General features: G+C 34.9%; 3 protein-coding genes and 1 pseudogene across 7 annotated transcripts; 1 reads left to right on the top strand and 3 right to left on the bottom strand.

Moving 5' to 3' along the window:
- Positions 1–3733: 3733 nt before the first annotated feature.
- LOC102627665 (protein disulfide-isomerase like 2-1) lies at positions 3734–7653 on the top strand. Its single transcript, XM_006479986.4, has 11 exons — positions 3734–3963; positions 4640–4724; positions 4941–5038; positions 5137–5192; positions 5399–5516; positions 5627–5654; positions 5747–5838; positions 5936–6092; positions 6420–6544; positions 6694–6793; positions 7174–7653. Exons 1-11 carry the CDS (start codon positions 3749–3751, stop codon positions 7237–7239), a joined length of 1140 nt encoding a protein of 379 aa, XP_006480049.3. The 5' UTR covers positions 3734–3748; the 3' UTR covers positions 7240–7653.
- A 1618-nt stretch (positions 7654–9271) lies between these two features.
- Positions 9272–11827, bottom strand: LOC102627165 (uncharacterized). 2 transcript variants are annotated; one of them, XM_006479985.4, is made up of 4 exons: positions 11439–11827; positions 11166–11239; positions 9985–10113; positions 9272–9906 (listed from the first exon to the last, which is right to left on the bottom strand). In XM_006479985.4, exons 1-4 carry the CDS (start codon positions 11577–11579, stop codon positions 9552–9554), a joined length of 699 nt encoding a protein of 232 aa, XP_006480048.1. In that variant the 5' UTR covers positions 11580–11827; the 3' UTR covers positions 9272–9551. The 2 variants fall into 2 exon arrangements, with proteins under 2 accessions (XP_006480048.1, XP_006480047.1); XM_006479984.4 differs by having other exon boundaries at positions 9272–10113; positions 11439–11826.
- A 6417-nt stretch (positions 11828–18244) lies between these two features.
- LOC127898655 (uncharacterized) lies at positions 18245–19005 on the bottom strand (annotated as a pseudogene).
- A 573-nt stretch (positions 19006–19578) lies between these two features.
- Positions 19579–21399, bottom strand: LOC127900845 (uncharacterized). Of its 4 annotated transcripts, XR_008052741.1 has the most exons (6): positions 21234–21399; positions 20816–20860; positions 20551–20675; positions 20220–20344; positions 19868–20091; positions 19579–19711 (listed from the first exon to the last, which is right to left on the bottom strand). XR_008052741.1 is itself a non-coding variant. In XM_052436106.1 (4 exons), the coding sequence occupies exons 2-4, from the start codon at positions 20307–20309 to the stop codon at positions 19603–19605; spliced, it is 423 nt and encodes a 140-aa protein (XP_052292066.1). In that variant the 5' UTR covers positions 20310–20344; positions 20551–20800; the 3' UTR covers positions 19579–19602. The 4 variants fall into 4 exon arrangements, 2 of the variants coding, with proteins under 2 accessions (XP_052292066.1, XP_052292065.1); XR_008052740.1 differs by lacking the exon at positions 20551–20675 and having other exon boundaries at positions 21234–21398; XM_052436106.1 differs by lacking the exons at positions 20816–20860; positions 21234–21399 and having other exon boundaries at positions 20551–20800.
- Between the last annotated feature and the right edge of the window lie 241 nt (positions 21400–21640).

Raw genomic sequence — 21640 nt, 5'->3', positions numbered from 1 at the left:
TACTACAGTTCCCTTAAAACATATTTGTCTCTTACTCTCGGGTGCTTTAGAATTCAAACATCATCTGTTTCCTGAGATATAACAATGATGAATAGTTCTGATAAAAGAGGAGGAATTGAAGATTATCTAATTCTATCATTCTTTCTGGCTATTCTGTATGTCTCTTACTCTCTTTATCATTTCCTTGAAATGAAGAAGAATGTCAATTTATAGAATTCAGTGGTGTAATTAATTACTTTTTTTGTTCTTCCCATGATATTTTCATTTGTCAAAATTTAGCATCTTATTTTTAGACAATGATATACAGTTTGGGAGTTCATTTTTGTTGACGTTTTCACCTTAAATTTTAAATTTGACCACTTATTATTACCTCTCATTGTCAAAATTTTTACAAAAGAAACCCATTCCAGTCACAAAACAACAATATTTCTTTTGATCAAAATTTTAATGTCGAAGAAGTAATAAGGATATTAAGAAAATTGTAAAAACTAATTGATAAAAATCCAAAACTGTGGGAAGAAAGTTATAGCTAGACGATAATTCAGAGGCTTTAATATCTTCTTCATTCCTTAACTCGATAATTCGCACGGTCCAGACAAGCAAAATCCGATGATTAATAAAGTTATTCGGTTTGCAACTTAATCCAATTACATGTGTGTTGGTTACGATAATAAATCATCTCATACTCCCATGATATTCTGCATCATTAATTTTCTTTCGTACTTGTCATGAAGATCTCGATAGTTTTCCCATTTCTGTGGATTATTTATGAAGGGCAAAACTATGTTGCCACGTGCCTTTTTTGTATTTTTCTGGGTCAGAATAGAATACTGGAGTCCTGTTATTTGTTATTAAAAAAGAGAGGAGATTTTATAATTTTAACACATTAGTCCTACATTTACAAATTTTCAATTGCAGTGATGCTTTTAGAAGCCACAACCTGTTTCACACAAGTGCCTTTTTCCAGACACCGGCATGAACACAATACTTTGGCATTGTGGAATTGTTAATTTGGACAATATAAGTCATCTTCGTTAATGCAATATATGTAGAAAATCAATGCATAATTTGCTAGAATAGAAAAAAATTCCATTTCACTACCAAATTTATAAAAAAAAAGTTGGTGGTGGCCATTGTGCAGTTTTTTAAAATATTATGGACTTATATATCCAAATTTTAAAACTTTTGATTTACTGATTTTGCATAAATAATAGGGACTTTTAATTGGACTACTCATGGATTAAATCAAACGGTGGATTTGAAAAAGATAAAAAATGGGCACCGAAACCATGGGTAACAGGCCCTATTTATAAGATGTAAATGTACGTAATGAACTTATTATCATCCTCTTTGGTCTAAGCTATATGGAAGAAAGGCATTTCATTTTTTCTTTTTCTTTTTTTGTAAATAATAGAAACTTTCCACTAATCTCAATTTATTTGAATTTTCTCGAAAAATCATGTATTGTTCATATAATTTGTCATTACTTTTTTTTTTTTGTAATGACACATTTATAAAGTTGAGATATAAATTTTGTTTCACAAATAATATGACACTAATACAAACTCACCATTTGAGTAAAAAAGTGATGAGACTTAATAATTAATAATCATATGATCCTATAAAATATAATCATATTATTTATTATATTCGTTGAGATATAAACTTTGTACCTTAAATACTTATTTATCATATCGTTATTGTTTTTGATTTAATACTTATTAGTTTTTCCTCTTTTTTTTTTTTCAATTTTAAAATTTGTGGTCGATTTCATCCAAAACCAACATCTTCGCAACAGTTTCTCCCCCAAAAAAAAAAAAAAAAAAAAGCAACAGTTACATCCATGAATTAACTTTTGGGCTTTGGGCCTTGTGATGTGGACCCAACATTTTGTTTATTAAAGTCTTTGATCAACATTTATTCACGAGTACTCGCAAAGATACTCTTATCAAATAAACTTATTAATAATAACAATGATATAAAAGGTACGGGACCATGACCATCCAGTAAAATTACTTATTCGGAAACGTGGAATCCACAAAGGCTATATTTAGGTGTTAGGATTAAGAGTAGAATTAGGTTAATTATATAATTAATTATTTATATTATGTTTAACAAGACTCACCTTAGATTAGATTAAGAGATTAAGACATTGTTTGGGATCGAGGTTGGGTGGCAGTAGTTTTCAGCGCTAAAAGTTTTTGTAAACACTAATTGTCGTAACTTGAAAACTATGTTGATATGATTTTTCACTTGTATGATAAAAAATTTATTATATCTTTAATAATTTTGTAAAAATTACTGTTTAAAAATTGTATTTACTGCATACTATTAACTTTTGTTTCATAATTACATTTTTTTCCACAGCATCTATAACTTAAAAGTTATAGTACCTCAATCCCAAACATGACTAAGTTTGAATTTAATCTTAGAATTATGAGATTAACATCCCAATTTATACATGAGTTTAGTTAGGATTAATTTTGAAAACAATTGTCCATTTAACTAATTAGTACTTGTATATCTAATGTAGTATTTAATTTAACCACCATTATACTAAAAATTAATCATGAGAATTAATATATATATATTCAAATTATATTTAATTTAATTTAATCTAATTTAATTTATTTTTTTATTATAATTATGACTACCTAATAAATAATTTTCTATATATTTAATTTTTATTTATCATCTTTTAAATTAATTTTGTTGTTAAATATTCATGAATAGTTGAAATTTATATTTAAATGTTAACTTAAATGCTATTAATTTCGTTCAAATATAATTTAACATATTCCAATTAGATACTGTACCAAATATTATACAATCCATCCTATTTCAATCGAATCGATTCCAATTCAATCTAATCTTGCATGACAAGCATAGCCAATGGTTTTAATTTTGATGGAATGGCTAAATATTTAAATACATGTTCGAGTTTGCTATTATTATTGATTGGGATTATTGAAACTTCATTAATTCAATTAATGACTCGATCTCTAGTAGAAGTGAGCTTGGCAAATGGTAAGGGAGTTCAATAAACCAGGGAGCTTTAGTATGATCATGCCTATTTTGTTCTTTCAATTTTGTGCGTAGATCCTGTACTGCATAATGTGGGAAAATCATAATTTCAACTTTGAGTTTGATTAGTGTAGATTGAAGCATCTTACAATTCAACAACTTCTACCCGTTACCTAAACACACTTGAGATCAAGCTTTCGCTTTACGCAAACTACTGCACAAACAGCAAAGCTGAAAGCCTGAAACTCCTTGCGCGCACAGTTATCATTGGGGAGTGTTGTGGCCTGGTGCCGTCGAGTATAAGGTGTCACTTGGAAGTGTTGATGGATTAGCTTCGGGGTGTAATTAGAAAATATGAAAAAAAAAAAGGGATATAGGCTGATCTGATTGTCGGCTGGGGCCCAGCGTGCTGAGATTGTAGCGCAGCACCCCCGTCTGCCTCTCACCACTCGACACGTCATGAGACCAATGACGCAACGCCACACGCTGGACCTCGGTCCCAAATAGGAGCACGCAACGTCAATCGGTGAATAGAAAAGGTTCTGTTACTCATCCACGTCTCAGTAACTAATCATGGAATGCCACATCAGCAAAATGAGGGTAAAGCCCATATTAACGGCACGAGGCTTTCCACCCTTTAGCCTTTTCTCATTTACAACCAGAAGTCCACTGACCCAACCAAACACGGACTCTATATATAATAATGAAGATCGAGATCATATCGATGAGCGGAGTAAAAACCAAAATACCTGCACAGGGGGAAAAAAAAAAAATAAGAAAGAGAGAAATGGAGAGGTATCAGATCTGGCTAGCTCTAGGCACTTTAACCTTGTTCTTCGTATCAGCTCTAGCGGACGATGTCGTTGTGCTAACAGAAGACAACTTCGAGAAGGAGGTTGGTCAGGACAGGGGAGCTCTTGTTGAGTTTTACGCTCCTTGGTAACGTTGTTTACACTTCAGTCTCTCTTTCGTTTCTATGTCTTATTTTTAGTTGTAATTTAATAATTTATCCGCTGATCGCGATTGTTTGTTATGTTATATAGATCTGTGTGTGAAATGGATTTATGTTAATAATGTTGAGCGTATATGATTGCATATTAGATGGCAAGGATCAAATAAAATGATTCTTTGAGGATAGCTTTTGTCAATTGAAGCTGGGAGACAGTCGGATCACTGATCTTGTTGAATATTAAGGGAAGCTGTGGTGTTGTTATATTAGAAGTTTGCTTTGAAGGTTGTATTTGGAAAATTAGAAGAAAGATGAAATCAATTGTTAGCTTTATTTCTCTCCACAGCTTTTGGCAAGAGGAGTGATTTGAAAGTTTATTCTTCATACTTTATCGGTATCAAAGATGATATTTTTCTCGTACGACATTTCACCACTCTTTGAAACTCTTGCCGCCTCAAGCCGCAAAGTAGCAGGATAGAGTTTGTTAAAAACTTGCTAAAAGTACTTAGGAGTCCTTAACGGTTCAGGCAAACATTCTATACTCATAAAAGGCTATAGAAGTTTTCAAGATGTTTTTGTTTTTTAGTTGCTGGTCTCTGAATTATGAATGTCAGATGTGTAACCTGAAACAATGTTCCTGAATGCGTTTTGTGTTAAATGTGACAGGTGTGGCCACTGTAAAAAGCTTGCTCCAGAGTATGAGAAACTTGGTGCAAGCTTTAAGAAAGCAAAGTCTGTCTTGATTGGAAAGGTTAGCCCTTTACAATTGCGTGCTCCTATCAATATAAACAATTGAATGTTTTTGTTGAACATGGGGCACTTTCTATTATGACTAGTTTCTTGCTGTTTCTTGAGACTCAGTTTTACCTGATGCTTTTAATTTCACTTCTTGTTGCAACTTTTGATAACGTCATTTATCAAAGGTCATATTATTCATTCTTCTCATATTTTTGCTAATATTGTGTAGGTGGACTGTGACGAGCATAAGAGCTTATGCAGCAAATATGGTGTTCAAGGATACCCAACAATTCAATGGTTTCCTAAAGGTTCTTTGGAACCCAAAAAGTGAGCTTATTTGTGTAGGGTTCACCTCAAATTTTGTTTCTTTCTAGCTCTGTGTCTATCTATATTTGCTGAGTACAATAAAATTTAATCTTTTATAGGTATGAAGGGCCACGATCTGCTGAAGCCCTTGCTGAGTATGTGAATAATGAAGGAGGTAATATTGCAAATTTACTTGGCAAAGAAAGCTATATCTTGTTAATGTTAAATTCTGTAGAAAGAGCATTTTCTTGAGGGGGGGATGATGCTAGAACATATATATGCTTTTAATTTGTGTAATGCATCCTCTCTATGTGGTATAGAGCTTTTTGTGGCAGCATGTGCGGTTTGGTTTCTGTTCCTAATCAAATCAATGATCTACAGGAACCAATGTGAAGATAGCTGCAGTCCCATCCAATGTGGTGGTACTAACAGCTGATAATTTTGATGAGATAGTTTTGGACAAAAGCAAAGATGTTTTGGTTGAATTTTATGCACCATGGTGAGTATGCATCTTCCTTTTGTCAAATTTCTGTTTTTATTAGTGTGATCTTTTCTTTTTGATGTGATCATGTTATTTGTTAATTGGTTTCTGGATTGTGCTTCTATCAGGTGTGGCCATTGCAAAAACCTTGCGCCTGTAAGTAAGAGTAACTTTTCTTTGTAAATTGGTGTTTGCTGTCACTTTTGTGCCAATGAGCATCTGTGTTGACTCCCAATTTGTTGCTCCAGACATATGAAAAGGTGGCAGCCGCATTTACATTGGAAGATGATGTAGTTGTTGCTAATTTGGATGCTGACAAATACAAGGATCTGGCTGAGAAGTAAGTGAAACTTCAACAAATATGCTTGGTTATCTGTGAATGATGCATTTTCAATGTTACAGCCTTGTAAGAATGAATGCCACTGCTGTATGTCCAGGTATGGAGTTAGTGGATTTCCTACATTGAAGTTCTTTCCAAAAGGCAACAAAGATGGTGAGGAATATGGGGGTGGCAGAGATTTGGAAGACTTTGTTTCTTTCATCAATGAAAAATGTGGCACCAGTCGTGATGGAAAAGGACAACTTACTTCAACGGTTAGTAATTCATGTTTGTAGTGACCATCATTGCCTTTCTATTAGCACATTTGCTTGAATAATGATTTTGAGAGTAATGTTCCACCTCCCAAGTAATGTCCCAAGTGATGAGACATTCATCTGGTGGATCTGGAATAATTAAGTAAATAATTTCACAAGTTACAAATATTTACCATCTAATGCATGAATGACAGCGCGCTTTCTAGGAAATCTCTTGGGATACTGCTTGGAAGTGTAGTGCTACAGAATTAGTGCCATTATCTGGTGCATTGATTTTAGTACTGTTTGCTTGCATATTGATTATTGATTTTAATATTGTTTTGACAGGCGGGTATAGTTGCGAGCTTAGATGCCTTGGTGAAGGAATTTGTTGCTGCTAGCGGTGATGAGAAGAAGGCAGTCTTCTCAAAGATTGAACGGGGAGTTGAGGTGCTTGAGGGTTCCACTGCCAGGTACTCCTATAGCTATCGGAGAGTTTATGTGCATCACAAAACACAATGTTATGCTTACATTTAGGAAAATCATTACTTTAGCCCAAACTCTCATCTATGAAGTTTCTGTTAGATGTTGATTTATAATGCTCGTCATATCAAATTTCTAGGCATGGGAAGATTTACTTGAAAGTTGCAAAGAACTATATGGACAAAGGGAGTGATTATGCGAAGAAGGAAATTGATCGCCTCCAGCGTATGCTTGACAAGGTGAGGATTATCAATTGTTTTACCAGTTGAGCAATTATTAAGGAATGTTGATAACGTGGTTTACAATACATACCATCTTGCTCTGTTTCTTTTGTTACACTGTCTGTACAGATAATATTTCATTAAATGTGATAGAAAGGTTTAAAGTTATAGTATTATCAGGCAGTAATTAAACAGGATTAATTTTATTTTCTTAAATACATAGAACAGTAAGTTTGTTTAGTTTCATCACTCTTTTGATGTTTGTCGCTTAATAGCTACATTTAGGTAAGAAATATCATAAGTTACTAACATTGGAATTGTATTCTTTTAGTGGCTTTTCTTCTCAAATGACTCCTTCAAAATATTGAGATTTTCTTTTTGTTGGATTTTTTGTGCAGTCAATCAGCGCGGCAAAAGCGGACGAATTCGTCCTCAAGAAAAATATTTTATCCACATTCACTTAATATGTGGGATTATGTTTTTTTATTCATCTCAAATTGGGCTGGGGTTACCTATAAGTCGACTTTATGGAGATTGATGGACCACAGCCATCTGATGTTGCTGTGAATTTATTTGAGCAGAGCTTCTTTTAACGGGGAAAGATCTTGAGGTCTCAGACATAAATGACCACATATGATGAAACTTGTGTTAAGAGAAGTACAATTAGGTAGTGTAATGATTTAGATAAAACGTTCGTTCACAGTTACAATTTTGGGATGCTTTCTGGTTTCTAAACGTTAATGTCGCCGCCGAGTTACTTATTTTGTTTCATTTAGGAACATGGAAAAAAAACTATAATTAGAAGTGACTCATATTTAGAGGCACTTAAAAACTTACTGGGATTAACTTATATTAATTTTATTATGACAGTTTCGATATACTTACTCTCATTTAACTATGGCCAATGGGCCGTGCCGGCACGGCCCACCAATTGTCGGCCCACAAGGGCTCGTGGGCCGGCACGGCACGGCCCACCAATTTGGTGGGTCGTGCCGTGTCGTGCCCACATTTTTTTCAGTTGAGCCCGGCACGGCCCACGGCATGAGCCCTCTCGTGCCGTGCCGTGGGCCGTGCCCAAAAAAAGCCCACTAATTTTTTTTTTTTACGTGCTTAAAAAAGCCCACGTGCCTAACGTGCTTTATTCAAGTCTACGTGCCTGACGTGTTTTTTTAAGCCCACCAACATAATAATAATAATAATAATATTCAAAATCATAATCATATTAATTTTTATTAAGAGAGCAATTAATATTTTTCTTGTGTATAAAATGAAAAATATTTCATTCACAAATGAAACATATCTCTATTAAATATTAATTAAGTTATGATTTAATATTAATATGAAAAATATTTTATTATTAATTTTGTAAAAAAAATTATTTTTTATTTATAATATATAAATTTATGATATTTATAATCTTATTTATTAAAATCATGATATTTAGTTATGTACTTATTCATTGAATAAATTATAAACGTAAATAAATAATTAAATAAATATCATAAATAAAATTAAATAACATTATTCATTTAATAAATATCATAAATAAAATTATGATATTTATAATTTTATTTATTAAAATCATGATATTTACTTATTCATTTAATAAATTATAAACATAAAAGATTAGAATATTTATTTAAACTAAGATTTAATGATTTAAATTAATTTTTAAAAGTCTATGCTAAAAAATATATTAAAACATTTAATTTCAAGATATTGTACTTTAATTTCATAACATTTTATATTTACTTTTTGTTAAAAAAATTTACTTAGATATATTTGGGCCCACGTGGTATTAATGGCTCACGGGCTGCGTGCTAGCCCACTAATGAACCGTGCTTATTACGTGCTTTTTCGCGTGCCGTGCTTTGGCCCATCTCTTATCGTGCCGTGCTTTAAGGCCCGCGTGCCTAAAATTCTAAGCCCGGCACGGCCCACGTGCGTGCCGTGCCGTGCCTCGTGCCTCACCGAAATGTGCTCGTGCCGTGCCGTACGGACATGTGCCGTGCCCGTGCCGTGCCACGTGCCGCCCGGCCCATTGGCCATCTTTACTCTCATTAGTATTTGAAGGATATATTAACTTTATCCATAACTTTATTGGGGAGATGTTCATTAATTTTACCCAATTATAAATATGATCGAGAATTTCGGTCGCAGGACTAACAAGAACTAGCAAACTGGTTCATTATTACCGGAGGAAACTCGGAGAATTTGAGTTTAAGAAGCCTCTTTCTAAATTCCACACGTGGCTATCTATTTTCCTCTTCGTGCAGGGGTAATTTTTAAATATCTCAAAATGGTTAGTGGACTTAATATCCCGGTCCAAAAAATGACAAGACAGCTAATGGCAAAAATTTTACAATTGACTTGGGGCTTCGGAGGGCGATTGGTCGTCACCATCCGCCGCACTGCCTTTGTGGAGTTTATCTGCATACTTTTTGATGTCAAAGTAGCATTTCCCCTCCGAAAATGGCCACCAGCACCAGCAGATCATAATGTTATTTCCATTCAATCTTATTTTGTAATGACTGAATTAATCACCATGATTTTTTCTAGTTATTTGCTTGACAAATGCTGCAAAACTGTGAAGCATCAAAGCCAAATACTTGAAAAGAATCATTAGCGAAATATTAAACAGAGTCCATTACGAAGTTGCAATCCTGTCAATTGGTCAGACTAGTAGCTCAAGATAGTCTGATACAGAAAACTCTTTCCCCATTGGAGTTTCAGCAAGTCCTTCCACATATTGTATGCAATGATGAGACGTGGACATCTAATCCTGAGATTCATCTCTTTTCATACTCAACACCCTGCATGACTTGTCTTCACTATATCCAGGCTCTGACATGCGCAAAGAAGAACATTCCTCAATCTGGTACTCCCGTTCATCTGATAAAGACTTCATATATGAGCATGTCCGCTCTTCAACTTCTATATTAGATACAGGTTCTTGTGCTGAACCAAAAGACAGTTCAAATGATGACAGGCTAGGAGGTTGTGCTCTCATCTGCACAGATCTTAAGAGAGCAGCCCTCCTCAAATCACCGGAATGGCAAATATCACTAGGTGATGATGGGAACCGACCCTCGGAGTCTGAACCTCGTTGACGAGGCTGTGAAGAGGTAACACTGCTGACAGAGCATCCATGTGAGGGATATGAACTTGTGGAAGGAGCAGAAGAGAACCCACTGAGTGGTCTTTGATACCTATGTGGAGAAACTGGACTAGTTGGTAGGCTGTCAGATTGGGATGAGCAACTGTTTCCAGGAGGCTCGCCAAATCGCGAGTCATCTGAGTCTTCTGACATTGGTGAATATTGCATGGACATTTCATCCCTGGACATGCATATTCATAAGTTACAAAGGAAATGAGTGTCATGAAAATTCCTTCTATGCTAAAAAGGAATTAAAATGTAATAAAAGCATTCCTTCAGCCTTAGGTTTGTAGCCGTGGTTATAATATACGATTGGGTAGACACAAAGAAGTGCTCTTTTTAGAAAATAGAGACAACAATGAAGAACACAGTATCAGCATCATTATAGCTACTGAGAGTTTCTGTGTGTGTTCTTTATAAAAAATCTCACAGTGACTCCATTAAGGATATTGAACCAATCAAGGTCAAGTCTAAATAAGTTCAATTGTGCTCAAGCTTGAAATTTTTATTCAATTCGAGCTTCAAATTAGCTTCTAAACCACCAACAATGAGAAAGTCATACAATACACAGACTGAAACTAAAGCTAATACCTGAATTGTTAGCCCCTCTACGTGTCAGAACCAAAACTAAATCTACCCCTGCCACTTCATCTCTTTCCAAATTTCTACCTCCTTGGTTAGACTGCTAACAAGTTTTATTTAGCGCCTAAGGATCAGGAAGAATGAGCCTGGAGGCCACATACAGCTCAGCAGTAAAATATAAAGTATTATCACCTCACACTAGACATCAACTTGAAGAACCCATGTGTCTTGCTAGCAGAAACTCCAGAATGAAGAAATATCAGAAGAAATAAATGTAAGTCCATGTCCTTCACGGAACTAAGACTGAAAGAGTCTGTGTGATGATTCCATTCTTGCAAATGCTGTTGTGTGTCCTTACCACATGATGAGACAAAAAACTATGCTTTCAGATAGCCTCAACTTATTTTATCCTTGGCTGAATAACATTTCTCAACACTTGAATTGATTGTGTTTCTTATAAAAAAAACATATCTTTGGTGACAACAGCCTAACACAATCAAACCAATATTTGCAACATTTTCCTTTCTCTTGAGAAGATAAAGACAATTTAACGGCACAAAATCCATAGTTTTATTTAAACTTAAACTAAATTGAAATCGCTTTTCTACGAATGAAAGAATAATAATTATTGAGCAAAAACAGCTAAAAAACCTCGCAGGAGATTCCATAAGATTCTCCGGGAGAGGGTCTCCAACAGTTAATCCATTTAAGCTGGACGCCATTATCTGCACAACATTAAATTTTCTTGATCATCTGTGAGATAGACCGCATACAAATCTTCATAAAACTTTAAAAAAAAAAAAAAGACTATCTAGACAAACTCTGATAAAATAAGTAACATTAACAACAAAATAACAAAAATCCCATAAAACTGAGCCAAGAAAAAAAAAGGGGTAAATTGAAAATTGAGAAACAGGATCGCACCTCGCTGAGGTAACGCTTGTGAGAGTGAAGATTGTCGACATAAACCTCGTCTTCTGGATCTCTACTGCGTTTGGCACTCGGAGATGTTGTTGGTGTTGACACTGATACAGTCGATGATATGGAGTTTGATTCCGTGCCCATTTTTCAATTACTTCGATCCCGTTTAATTTTGTATTGAATCGAATAAAACAATAAAATTAAGGAAAAGTTAAAATTTTGATTACAGATTTATGCCAAATAGTTGTGTTGTGTTCACTTTTGTTACCCAGGACACGAGAAAAAAAGGAGAGTGGAGTGAAGAAATCCATCCGCCTGGGCTCGAGGAAGCGTGCGCGTGGGAGAGGTCTGTGAACTCACTCCAGGTATTGACATTTGGACACCTTATGATATTTTGGTATTTCAATTGGAATTAAACGACGCAGCGTCAGACGGTTTGAAAGACCGGCGTCGTTTCGGTTACAAATTTATGATCTGTTTGGAATTGCCTTTTGATAGCCTTAAAAGTAATTTTCAAAAGTTAAGTTTTAATTTTAATATTTAGTAAATATTTTTAAAATTTTAAATTTTAGAAAACGGAGGAAAAGTAATTTTTTTTAAATAGAATAAATTTCATCCTATCTCTTATAAGATTAGATTCACATATTTTAATTTATTCTTTAAATATATGAAAATATTTATTTGACTGATGTGGACTTAAAAAATATTAAAATGTCACAAACCCTAACTAACTAATAATTTTATAGGATTAATAAAAATAATTTTATTTTGTCTCTTAAGATTTGACCTATTTCAAGTTAGATGACAACTATATTTGGAAGTATTTATTATTATTATTATTTAATTATTTTACTAATATTTATTATATGGATGAGCAAGAAAAGAACGCACGAGAGGACACATGGCCATCTCAAAAGATGCCAGGAATAGTACTCCAGTATTATTTAAATATATACAAATACATGTGTACATATATACACAAAACTCGGAAACTCGCAATGTCTTCTTTGATGTCGACGAAACCCTTCAGTTTTACTCAATTAAATTATGTTCACAATTGACATGTTCTTGATATTTACTGTTAAGTAAATAAAAGCACCAGGTCGACCATGCTACTATCTCCAGCCTGGCATAGATCACCTCAGCCGTGGGGTACGAGCAGAGCACGGGAGCATATACCGACCAGATGTTCATATCGAACCGATATACATTCCCCAGAAAAGCGGGAACATAATCTCACAGAATCGCGGCAGTTGTGCTTTTCCCAGAACCGTTGAAGGACACGCGAGATCCCACGTTTGCCACAATGTAACAGTCAGAGCCCCATGAGGGGCTGCCACTACCCGAAAAAGGAGGGGTGAGGGGTAAACGGAAATGTGGGATAGCGGCTATAAAAGAAGAGAAAGTCGACGAAGAAAAGGGGAGAAAAAAAACTGAGAGAGGGAAAACGTTGCCAAATTGCAACCAGGCCATTTCCTTACAAATTTCTAACAAACTTCTTGAATCCAAATTACATTGTTTTTCTGTAAACACCTTGTGCTAACTTAGGCATCGGAGGGTTTACGCCGGCAAAACCATCGGCGTCTCTGACCCATTTTTGTGAACGCAGGTCTAGTGAGAGAAAAGAGGGTGATTCCAGCCTTAGTGGTTCGAGCAAACAGTCGATAACATAAACGTTGGTGAAAGAATCTGGTCGGTCCAAGGGCGAGCAGATTTCAACATCAACATTTACTATTTTTTAGGTCTCCGTTTTCTGCGCATTATACATGATGCAACATTTCCAAAAAAAAAAACAATTATATTGAGTAAATATTCATTTAATTTTTATATTTTGATTTAAGTATTTTTTTTAGTTTTTTATTTTAAAAAAATATTTCAAAATACTCTTGTAATTAAATATATTATATTTTTATTCTTTTTTTTTTACAATAATATCTTTATAACAATATACATAGGGATATATTACTGAAAAAAATTATAATTTATCGGAAACTAAAAGCTCCTCATCATATCAATGGGTTATCCATAAAAAAACAAAAGCTCGCTGTTCTTGCTTTTATTTACTTAACAATCTCTATACAGCAAAATGAATAGCATAACAAGTCATGTTAACATATTAACTCATTCATGAATGAACAGCACTGTGATTTTGTGGATGTCATCTGATTTGATCGGTAACGTTTTCTAAATGAAAACAAGAAGTTTAAAGTTGGAATGCCGCTGGATGAGTGGAGAGAGAGTTAGAAGCGTAATGACTACTAATGAATGAAATCGAAAAGTCATCGCATGAGGAAGGAAAATAGCTATCTTAAACTGCATTCCAAAACGAAAATGGCATTGGATCCATCCAATAATGGAGTGTGTATGCCAAATTCCGTTGGGTTTTCACTTTTCACTTTCAGAATAAAATGATAATAATAATAAGGATAAATAACGTAAACGTTTAATGTTTTATTTTGCCATACAATTTTGGAATTTCTTACCCATAGGGTTATTTTAATTTGAAAATTTAAATAAATTAATTTTAAATAAATTAATATTAAATAGTAAAATTTTAATATTTATGTCAAAATTAAAGTTAGAATAAACTAACCACCCTTCTAACCCCTACTTTTTTTGTATTACAAGAACCACTGCAATGAATTGAAATTAAATAGACAGCTAACGAGGCAGAAAAGTAACGAGAGAGGGAGAGCAATTCTCGCCGTCAGAATCAGCGCTCAGTGTTGGCTTTTTGGGCGCAAAACGATGCAGAATATTGATTCATAATTGATTAATGCTGGCTGGGGACCTTCTCTTTCCCCTTCTCCAATCTCAATCTCAGCTGGAAAAGAATAAGAGGTCAGTATTTCTCAACATAACGTGGGGCCACTAAAGGAGTCCATCAAAGATTGCTCGAGGCTGGGTTTGATTTGAAGAAATAGAAAGGTGAGAGAACGAGATGACAAGAAAGTATCAAGAATTGAGAGAAATAGATAAGGCGAGTGGAAAGAAATTCTTTTTATTCAAACAATTATACCCCAAAAAAAATTTCTTTGTTTCTTATTTAAACAATTTTATTCTTTAGTGTTAGATTTTGGGGTCCGCCTATGTTACCACTGTGGTAAGGTACCACACTTTTTGTCCTTATTCTCCAAAGTCGTTGGATGCTTACTTGCTCAATCTAACGAATAAAATTAATTATTAGATAATTGATACAGCTACTTACAACCGTTGCAGCCGGTTACGTATTAATATAGCAGTTTTCGTTCTGATTGAATCACTTAAACCCTTAATTCAATCCGCCGAATCTGCAGATGCAATCTCTGTTTTCCGTTTTGATTGCCGCCAAATTTGCCGCTGCAAATACCTCCATCGTTTGGGAGTTCATTTGTGATTGATTATGGTGTTATCGTTGCCCTTCTTTTATTTTCTCGTTCCTCATTTAAGTCATTCGTTTTTCTCGATTTCTTATCAGTGGCTTTTGCCTTCTCTGTGGCTTTATTGTTCTCTCTCAATCTCGCTCTTCCTCGTTTGCCTTCGATTCCTTTGTTCTTCGCCTGTTCTTTCTCAATTAAACTCACTAATTCTTCCAAAATCTCGATGTCGCCTCTGCCTGTGTTTTGGTCAATTGGGTCAAGGCCCAAGCTAGAAAAGATGGGAAATTCGGGTTGCTGGGTGCAAGCTTACAGCAATGGCAACGTTTATGATGGTGAGTATAACAAAGGGAATGGCGACGTTTATGAGGGTGCAAGTTTACAGCAATGGCGACGTTTATGAGGGTGATTATAACAAAGGGAATTGTTATGGGAGTGGTGTGTATTATTGGTAGATATGAAGGTGACTAGGGTTGATGGCAAATATGATGGATATGGAGTCGAGACTTAGGACAAAGGGAGCCGATATAGGGGCCAATGTAGGCAAGGCCTTAGGCATGGATTTGGGGTTTATAGGTTTTATACCGTAGATGTTTATGCAGATGAGTGGTCTAATGGGCAGAGTCATGGATGTGGAGTTCATACTTGTGAGGATGGAAGTCGATTATGTTGGCAAATTTAAGTGGGGTTCAAGCATGGCATTGGCCATTACCATTTTAGGTAATTTTTCTTCCCCTGTGGACTTAATTTTATTAATTAATTGGGGTGTCTCGTGTTAATTTTTATTAAGTGTTTGTTACTGGATTGTGCTATTTGTTGTTAGAGTTAAGGACTGGTGACCTTTGTTTGTGCATTGGTTTCCATTGTTATTTTTTAGTTTTTACTTCAGTTTTGAGGGCATTGTTGATAGCACTAAATTGAATTAATGAAATGGTACTTGCATTAATGGGGAAAGATGAGGCACTTATCTGTTAGAATATGGTCAACAAGGATCATAGCGTGAGCCGTGTAGTTTTGATTTATGAAATCTATTCCTTGTATCATTTTTTATTTCATCACCAGGAGTTTACTAGAGATATTGATCATGTGATTGTATTTCACTTGTTTCAAATTAGTGTTCTTACATTAGTACTAAACTGTTACCCTTTAGTGGATTCGCTGACAACTGTTGGATGATAATGCAAGTGAGCTTAGGTTTGATTGTAATTTTATTAATCAGTGGATAAAGGTTATAGTGATCTTGAAGATGTCATTCATTAGGATAATTTGTGTTCATTTTGTTGGTCTAGATACCTTGCTTAATTTCATTAGATAGTAAGTTTAATGGTAGATTGTAGCAATTGTTTGTTCTGGTATTTTTTTAATGCATAAGCCTATAAATCTTTTCCTTCTCATATTGATGTTGAGTGTTAGAAAATGCATATATATAAAGGAGAAAACCGTCATTTTACATTTCAAGTCTTACTAACAACCCTTACTTTTATGTATTTAACCTTTTTGTGATTTAATTACATGTGTTTTATTTTAATTAAGTATTTTATCTATTTTAGGGGCATTATAGTCATTTCACAATAAAGGAGAAATCAGACGGCAAAACGGACATCACTTTTGAACTCATGACGATCAAAAACCTTAGGAGGAGCATAAAAGGAAAAATGACACTATTCACATGTACGGTACTATTCACGTGTACGGTACTGTATACGTTACTGTTCACGACACTGTTCACATAAACGGATGATGACGTGGCATTGACCGATGATGTGGCGTTGACTGATGAGGTGTCACGATCCTGTTGGACTAAAATTCTTATGTACTGTTGATGGTGACGTGGCAGTATATCAGTGGACGAAAAATCTCGCGTACGGTGCATGCATCACACAGGATTATTTTCAACCAAACCGCGTTACTGTTCATCCGGGTCAAACCGCGTTACTGTTCATCCGGGTCAAACCGCGTTACAGTTCATCCGGGTCAAACCGTGTTACTGTTCATCCGCGTGGTCAAACCGTGGACTGTTGACTGATGACGTAGCGCAATCCTGAGCGTCCAAACTGTTTTTAATCCGATGGCCATGATTTACTCCATGTATCTATAAAAAGGGGGTCTCTCCCCCCTAATTTGATATATCTGAATCCATTTTTGGGATCCATTTTATGTAATTCCTTCTCCATCTTGTATTTTCTTCGTATTTTAATAAATTCCTATTTTGCCCCTAGTTCAATTATGAGTGGCTAATTTTCTTTCAAGCTTGGGTTGAAGGTGAAGTTTCAACATGTGTCATGGGCTTAATTTGGTAAATTTATTTTCTCTTTCCCTCTAGTTTTTGTAGATGTTTTGACTTCTCGTCGACAAATAATACTAATCTTGTCTAGTACCGCCTTGGTTTCACCGGCCTTCTAGTACAAGGTTATTATTATTTGGCACGATAAGCCCTTAACACCATATTGATTAGAGCGTGGTTCATGAGGTGTGGATTCCCCCCTCATGATTTAATTGGCATTAATATGGATTATTTAGCCCATGATGCATGTTGATGCGGATCCGAATACCCAAGTACGTCATTTCAATAGAATTATCTTTAATTTATTCTCGCCATTGCAAGTCCAATTTTAGAATTTATTATCGCCATTTCAATTCCAATTTTAGGATAATTTAAATCACTTCCACCACAATTCCAACCACCCATTTACAAAATTAATTCTACATATAATTAAAATCCACCTCCTCGTGGGATCGACACTCGTCACCATTGATCTATACTACAATAGATTCGTGCGCTTGCGAGTACATTAAAATTTGCACAACAATTGACATCCAGTTTTCTTACTTAGAAATGGGGAAACATATGGTGGAGAATATTTGCGGAAAAAAAGCATGGATTTGATGTCTATCATTTTGCCAATGGGCATCGGAATGAAGGAGCCTGGCATGAGGGTATAAGACAAGGGCTTGGAATGTACACATTAAAAAATGGGGGTTATTGGCAAAATAGAGGGAGAGAACAGAGGCGACGGCAATAGCTTGTGTTTAAATAATATTTGCCTTTTCCATCTTCTTAAGAATTTTGTAAAGTTAGATGTAACGCAAGAGTTGGAGCGCTGGTAAAAGACTTTCGGCTCAGCCTTTGTTGTATGTGAACTCATTGGTTTTCACAACGAAATATGATCAATGCCGGCCTGTATCTTGGGGAGTTGATGGATTTAATCCAAAAGGATAATCAACCTATGCCTTTGAAGGAATTGATTTCATTCCTCTAAAATACGAGAACAAAACTTTAATTTCAATTGGAGCTAGTTTCTCATGAATGATTACCAATAGTGGAAATCAATTTTCATTGTGGCCCATTTAAATAATTATAGCCATGATGTTTAACACCAAAATTTTGAAGCAACAGACCCTGCAGTTAACACCACAAAACTAAAAGTCCATCAAAATCTGTTTAATAAAGAGATTCAAATTCAAAACTTTCCAAACCAAATATCCAAGCATCGAAATCCATTTAGACAATCCTGCCCCAGGAATTACTCCTATCACAAATAAATGAAAAGAAAAAAAGATAGATTGGCAACAAAATTAACTCAGTCTGCTCCCTCAGCGTCCAAATGGTACTTCTCACGGTCACAGCTCTAGTAATACTGGAAAGGAATATAGGACAGAATTTAGAATCATTTAAATTGAATACTCAAAAGTAAATAAGACAGACAATGAGAATCTTACTTCAAAGTGTAAGCACCTCCAGCTTTCACCTTGCCAAAGTCTTTGCAAGATTCCCACAACCTTCTTCTTCACAGCATACTACCAAGAGCAAGAAATATGTAAACATTTAATACATCCACAAGCAAAAGCGAACAGTCATTGAACCATGAGCATAAAAAGAAATGAAAAAAGATAAAGAGTATGAAAGAGGGGAATGCAGTACCTTCCCACATAATTCACAGAAGCACTTGCTGAGTGGACTGACCTCCATCTTCTTAAGCTGCTTACATAGATGAACTTTGGTTTCTCCTTATCGTTTATAGCTCCTGCTGCAGTTGAATCAAACTTTTATTACATTTCACAGAACCAGATGAACTTTGGACAGGTTCATATTCTGTAGCAATCATAATCCGATATCCCTGAGCTACAATCAACCACCGATTCAGCTGCCAATTCTCCAATTTTAAACTTGGATTTCTCCCTTGATCAAGCAAAACTTGATTCAAGCTCCCCATTTGACACTGCAGATTCTGATTCTAATTCTATTTCAATGTAAACTAACAAGAATAAATTTAAAACTGAAATTTTCGGTTGCATCGTGCCTGATTATCTTGTATCATTGCTTTATCCTGGCTTGTAATGTATAATAGGAGAACATATAATTTAGGAACATAAGAGCCTTCTTTCTAGTGGGCTAGGGATATAAATTAGTCTTAGTACCACTTGTAATTTTTACATTTTATCTATAAGAAGCAATTGTAATAAACTTGATTTGCAAATGCTGCATAACCTTCGGAAAACAATCTGGCAGTGCTCAGAATGTGGGAGATGAGTTCATATAAAATCGAATCAAGCAAGACACAGCAGCAAACCATACAAGATTTTTTTAAACAACAGCTAATATAAAAACTCTATGAAATTCATCAAGTAAGCAAATTCAAGAAGAATGCAACAATCTTACTTCGAAGAAGATTTCCACCATATTACACGGTAGAAGAGAATTAAAACAAAATTGTATTAAGCCAGATTCAAGAATAATAGGAGGATGTTAATAACATTGTCGTTTAAAAAGGTAATGGAGGATGTTAATAATATTGCCGGACATACAAGTTTTAATAGTAGTTGGATGATTGTACCTTCATATTGATTATACTTCTGGGAGACAACGACATGATATCATTCCTAGTAATCCCATAGAAGTTAGTTTGGAAAAGCATCTCCCTGCCACAGAAATACCATCATTTATGAAGTTTCTTTCAATACATCCACAGAATCGATCAACAAGTAAGAATTGTATGTATTTCAATCTCGAAATTATTGTTCATATTAATTAATGCACATAACTGTATTACTTTAACAATATCAAATTAATCTTACCCTTTTTTTAGATCATCATCCATGCAGAAGTTAATCAAACTTTCCTCTTCAATACCAAAAGGCCTAGGCATAAGAAATGGTCCAACCCGATAACGTCCTCTTTCAGGACATATTTTAATAAATGACAACTCTCGATTGACAAAAGAACAGCACTTTCGGTCACAAATAGTAATGGCTGGCAAATTGTTAATTGGTTCACAATGCTTCTGCCGTAGCATCGACTCCTACAAAATTTGTTCCTTAAATTCATTGGAAGTTGGTGCAATTAAAACGTAACTAAAAATTAATATAAAAGTTAAAGAAATTAAACAAGTAACTCGATGAAAATTAAACTTTTCATATCAGTGATCACCTCAATCTCCATTTTATTGTGCAAGTTTTCAACACATTGTCCAGACACGCATGACCCGGTTACAGTATCTTCCAAATGGACTAAATCCATATGTTGTGCTCCTGAGATTGTCAAGGATCCTAGCCCTGAATGTTCGTTAATTCCAGGAGTATGTATACACATCAAATCAGGAAGCAATTAAGGCTTCAAAAGATAAAACTTTCTAAGCATTTTAAAGACAAAATGGGATACTGTAAATGAATTAAGACTATTATGAATATAATCATAAAAACAGCTGAGAACAATATCATCATCCAAGAACAAAATCAGATGTCCTTTATAATATGTTTACTGCTAAATTCTTCTCATGGGTGTTTTCCTCTGCATGCCATGAGAAAGGCACTCTTTTTTACATGTTCCAAATGCATGCTTAATTTAAGAACACCTGCAAACAACCCTATCCTTGGCTCCTTGCTACTAATGGAGAGGGCAACACCTCACACACAAACAGTAAGATAGACTTCGAAGACACTACATGTTGAACAGGAAGAACTTGTCCAAACAGACTCATATGATGGGAACATTATGAAAAAAATATTGAGCCATAAGGTGACTACCTGGTAGAGCCTGACCTTCTCTTAATAGAACCCCACTGAGCAGTCCTACAATATAAAACAATCATGAACATCAACTCATGGCCCATAAAGAACATGGTCAACATGAAAATTTATTCATTTTATGCAACATATATATAGCCTATTTTACCAAGTATACAAAGCATTTCAAGGGGGTACATTCCCAAAGCGCATGAACATGCTTGCTTTTATAGCCAAGCAACTCATTTTTTTCCTCACCTACGTGCAGCCCATTCACAAAACTAAATTAACAATTCATAACCCCAATGTCATCCATACATAATTGGCCACCAGCAGATAACACAAAAAACAAAACAAAATAAAAATAATAACCAAGCAAGGTTAATTGAATCACTGATATGGTTACATTTAACCATTACAAAAAGAAAGAAATATGTACCTTCACAGTTGATTGCAAGATAATAGCCCAATCATTCTACAAAATCTTCTCCAAGGAATTATTTCCCTCTCGCTCGCTCCTTCAACGTAGTGCTTATTGCAATCAAATTAAACAAGCAGTACTTGTTACTAGTCTCGCCTTCACTTATTCTAACAAATAAACATGACCGACACTCTTAAGCAAATTACCATTGCCATATTGTTGCAAACAAAAATAAACATTTTTTTTTCTTTTTAATTACCTGCTGCCTCCGTTCCAGCGGCACAACAATAGATCAAGTGCACGTGAGAAATTGACTCTGTTCTAAGGCAAATTGATGTGTCTAATTGCTAAACTTCCACAACCATCCAATATCTTTTCCAGTTGGTTCCCGTTGTCATGTATCCGCCGTGAATTTTACTTGCATC

This window comes from Citrus sinensis, chromosome 3, assembly GCF_022201045.2.
Source record: "Citrus sinensis cultivar Valencia sweet orange chromosome 3, DVS_A1.0, whole genome shotgun sequence".
NCBI classification, from domain to species: Eukaryota; Viridiplantae; Streptophyta; class Magnoliopsida; order Sapindales; family Rutaceae; genus Citrus; species Citrus sinensis.
The sequence above is the reverse complement of the archived record's forward strand: the minus strand, read 5'-3'. Positions and strand labels throughout refer to the sequence as shown.

Excerpts from the sequence above, each read along its gene's own strand:
- LOC102627665 (XM_006479986.4), top strand. The coding sequence starts at position 3,749 with ATGAGCGGAGTAAAAACCAAAATACCTGCACAGGGGGAAAAAAAAAAA. Across the intron at positions 5,839-5,935 it reads TACAAGGATCTGGCTGAGAA|GTATGGAGTTAGTGGATTTC; the intron begins GTAAGTGAAACT and ends CTGTATGTCCAG. Across the intron at positions 6,545-6,693 it reads CTTGAGGGTTCCACTGCCAG|GCATGGGAAGATTTACTTGA; the intron begins GTACTCCTATAG and ends TCAAATTTCTAG.
- LOC102627165 (XM_006479984.4), bottom strand. The coding sequence starts at position 11,579 with ATGGGCACGGAATCAAACTCCATATCATCGACTGTATCAGTGTCAACA. Across the intron at positions 11,240-11,438 it reads ACAAGCGTTACCTCAGCGAG|ATAATGGCGTCCAGCTTAAA; the intron begins GTGCGATCCTGT and ends AATGTTGTGCAG. Across the intron at positions 10,114-11,165 it reads CTTATGGAATCTCCTGCGAG|GGATGAAATGTCCATGCAAT; the intron begins GTTTTTTAGCTG and ends ATGCATGTCCAG.
- LOC127900845 (XM_052436105.1), bottom strand. The coding sequence starts at position 20,381 with ATGTGTATACATACTCCTGGAATTAACGAACATTCAGGGCTAGGATCC. Across the intron at positions 20,092-20,219 it reads ACAATAAAATGGAGATTGAG|GAGTCGATGCTACGGCAGAA; the intron begins GTGATCACTGAT and ends CAAATTTTGTAG. Across the intron at positions 19,712-19,867 it reads GATGATGATCTAAAAAAAGG|GGAGATGCTTTTCCAAACTA; the intron begins GTAAGATTAATT and ends TTTCTGTGGCAG.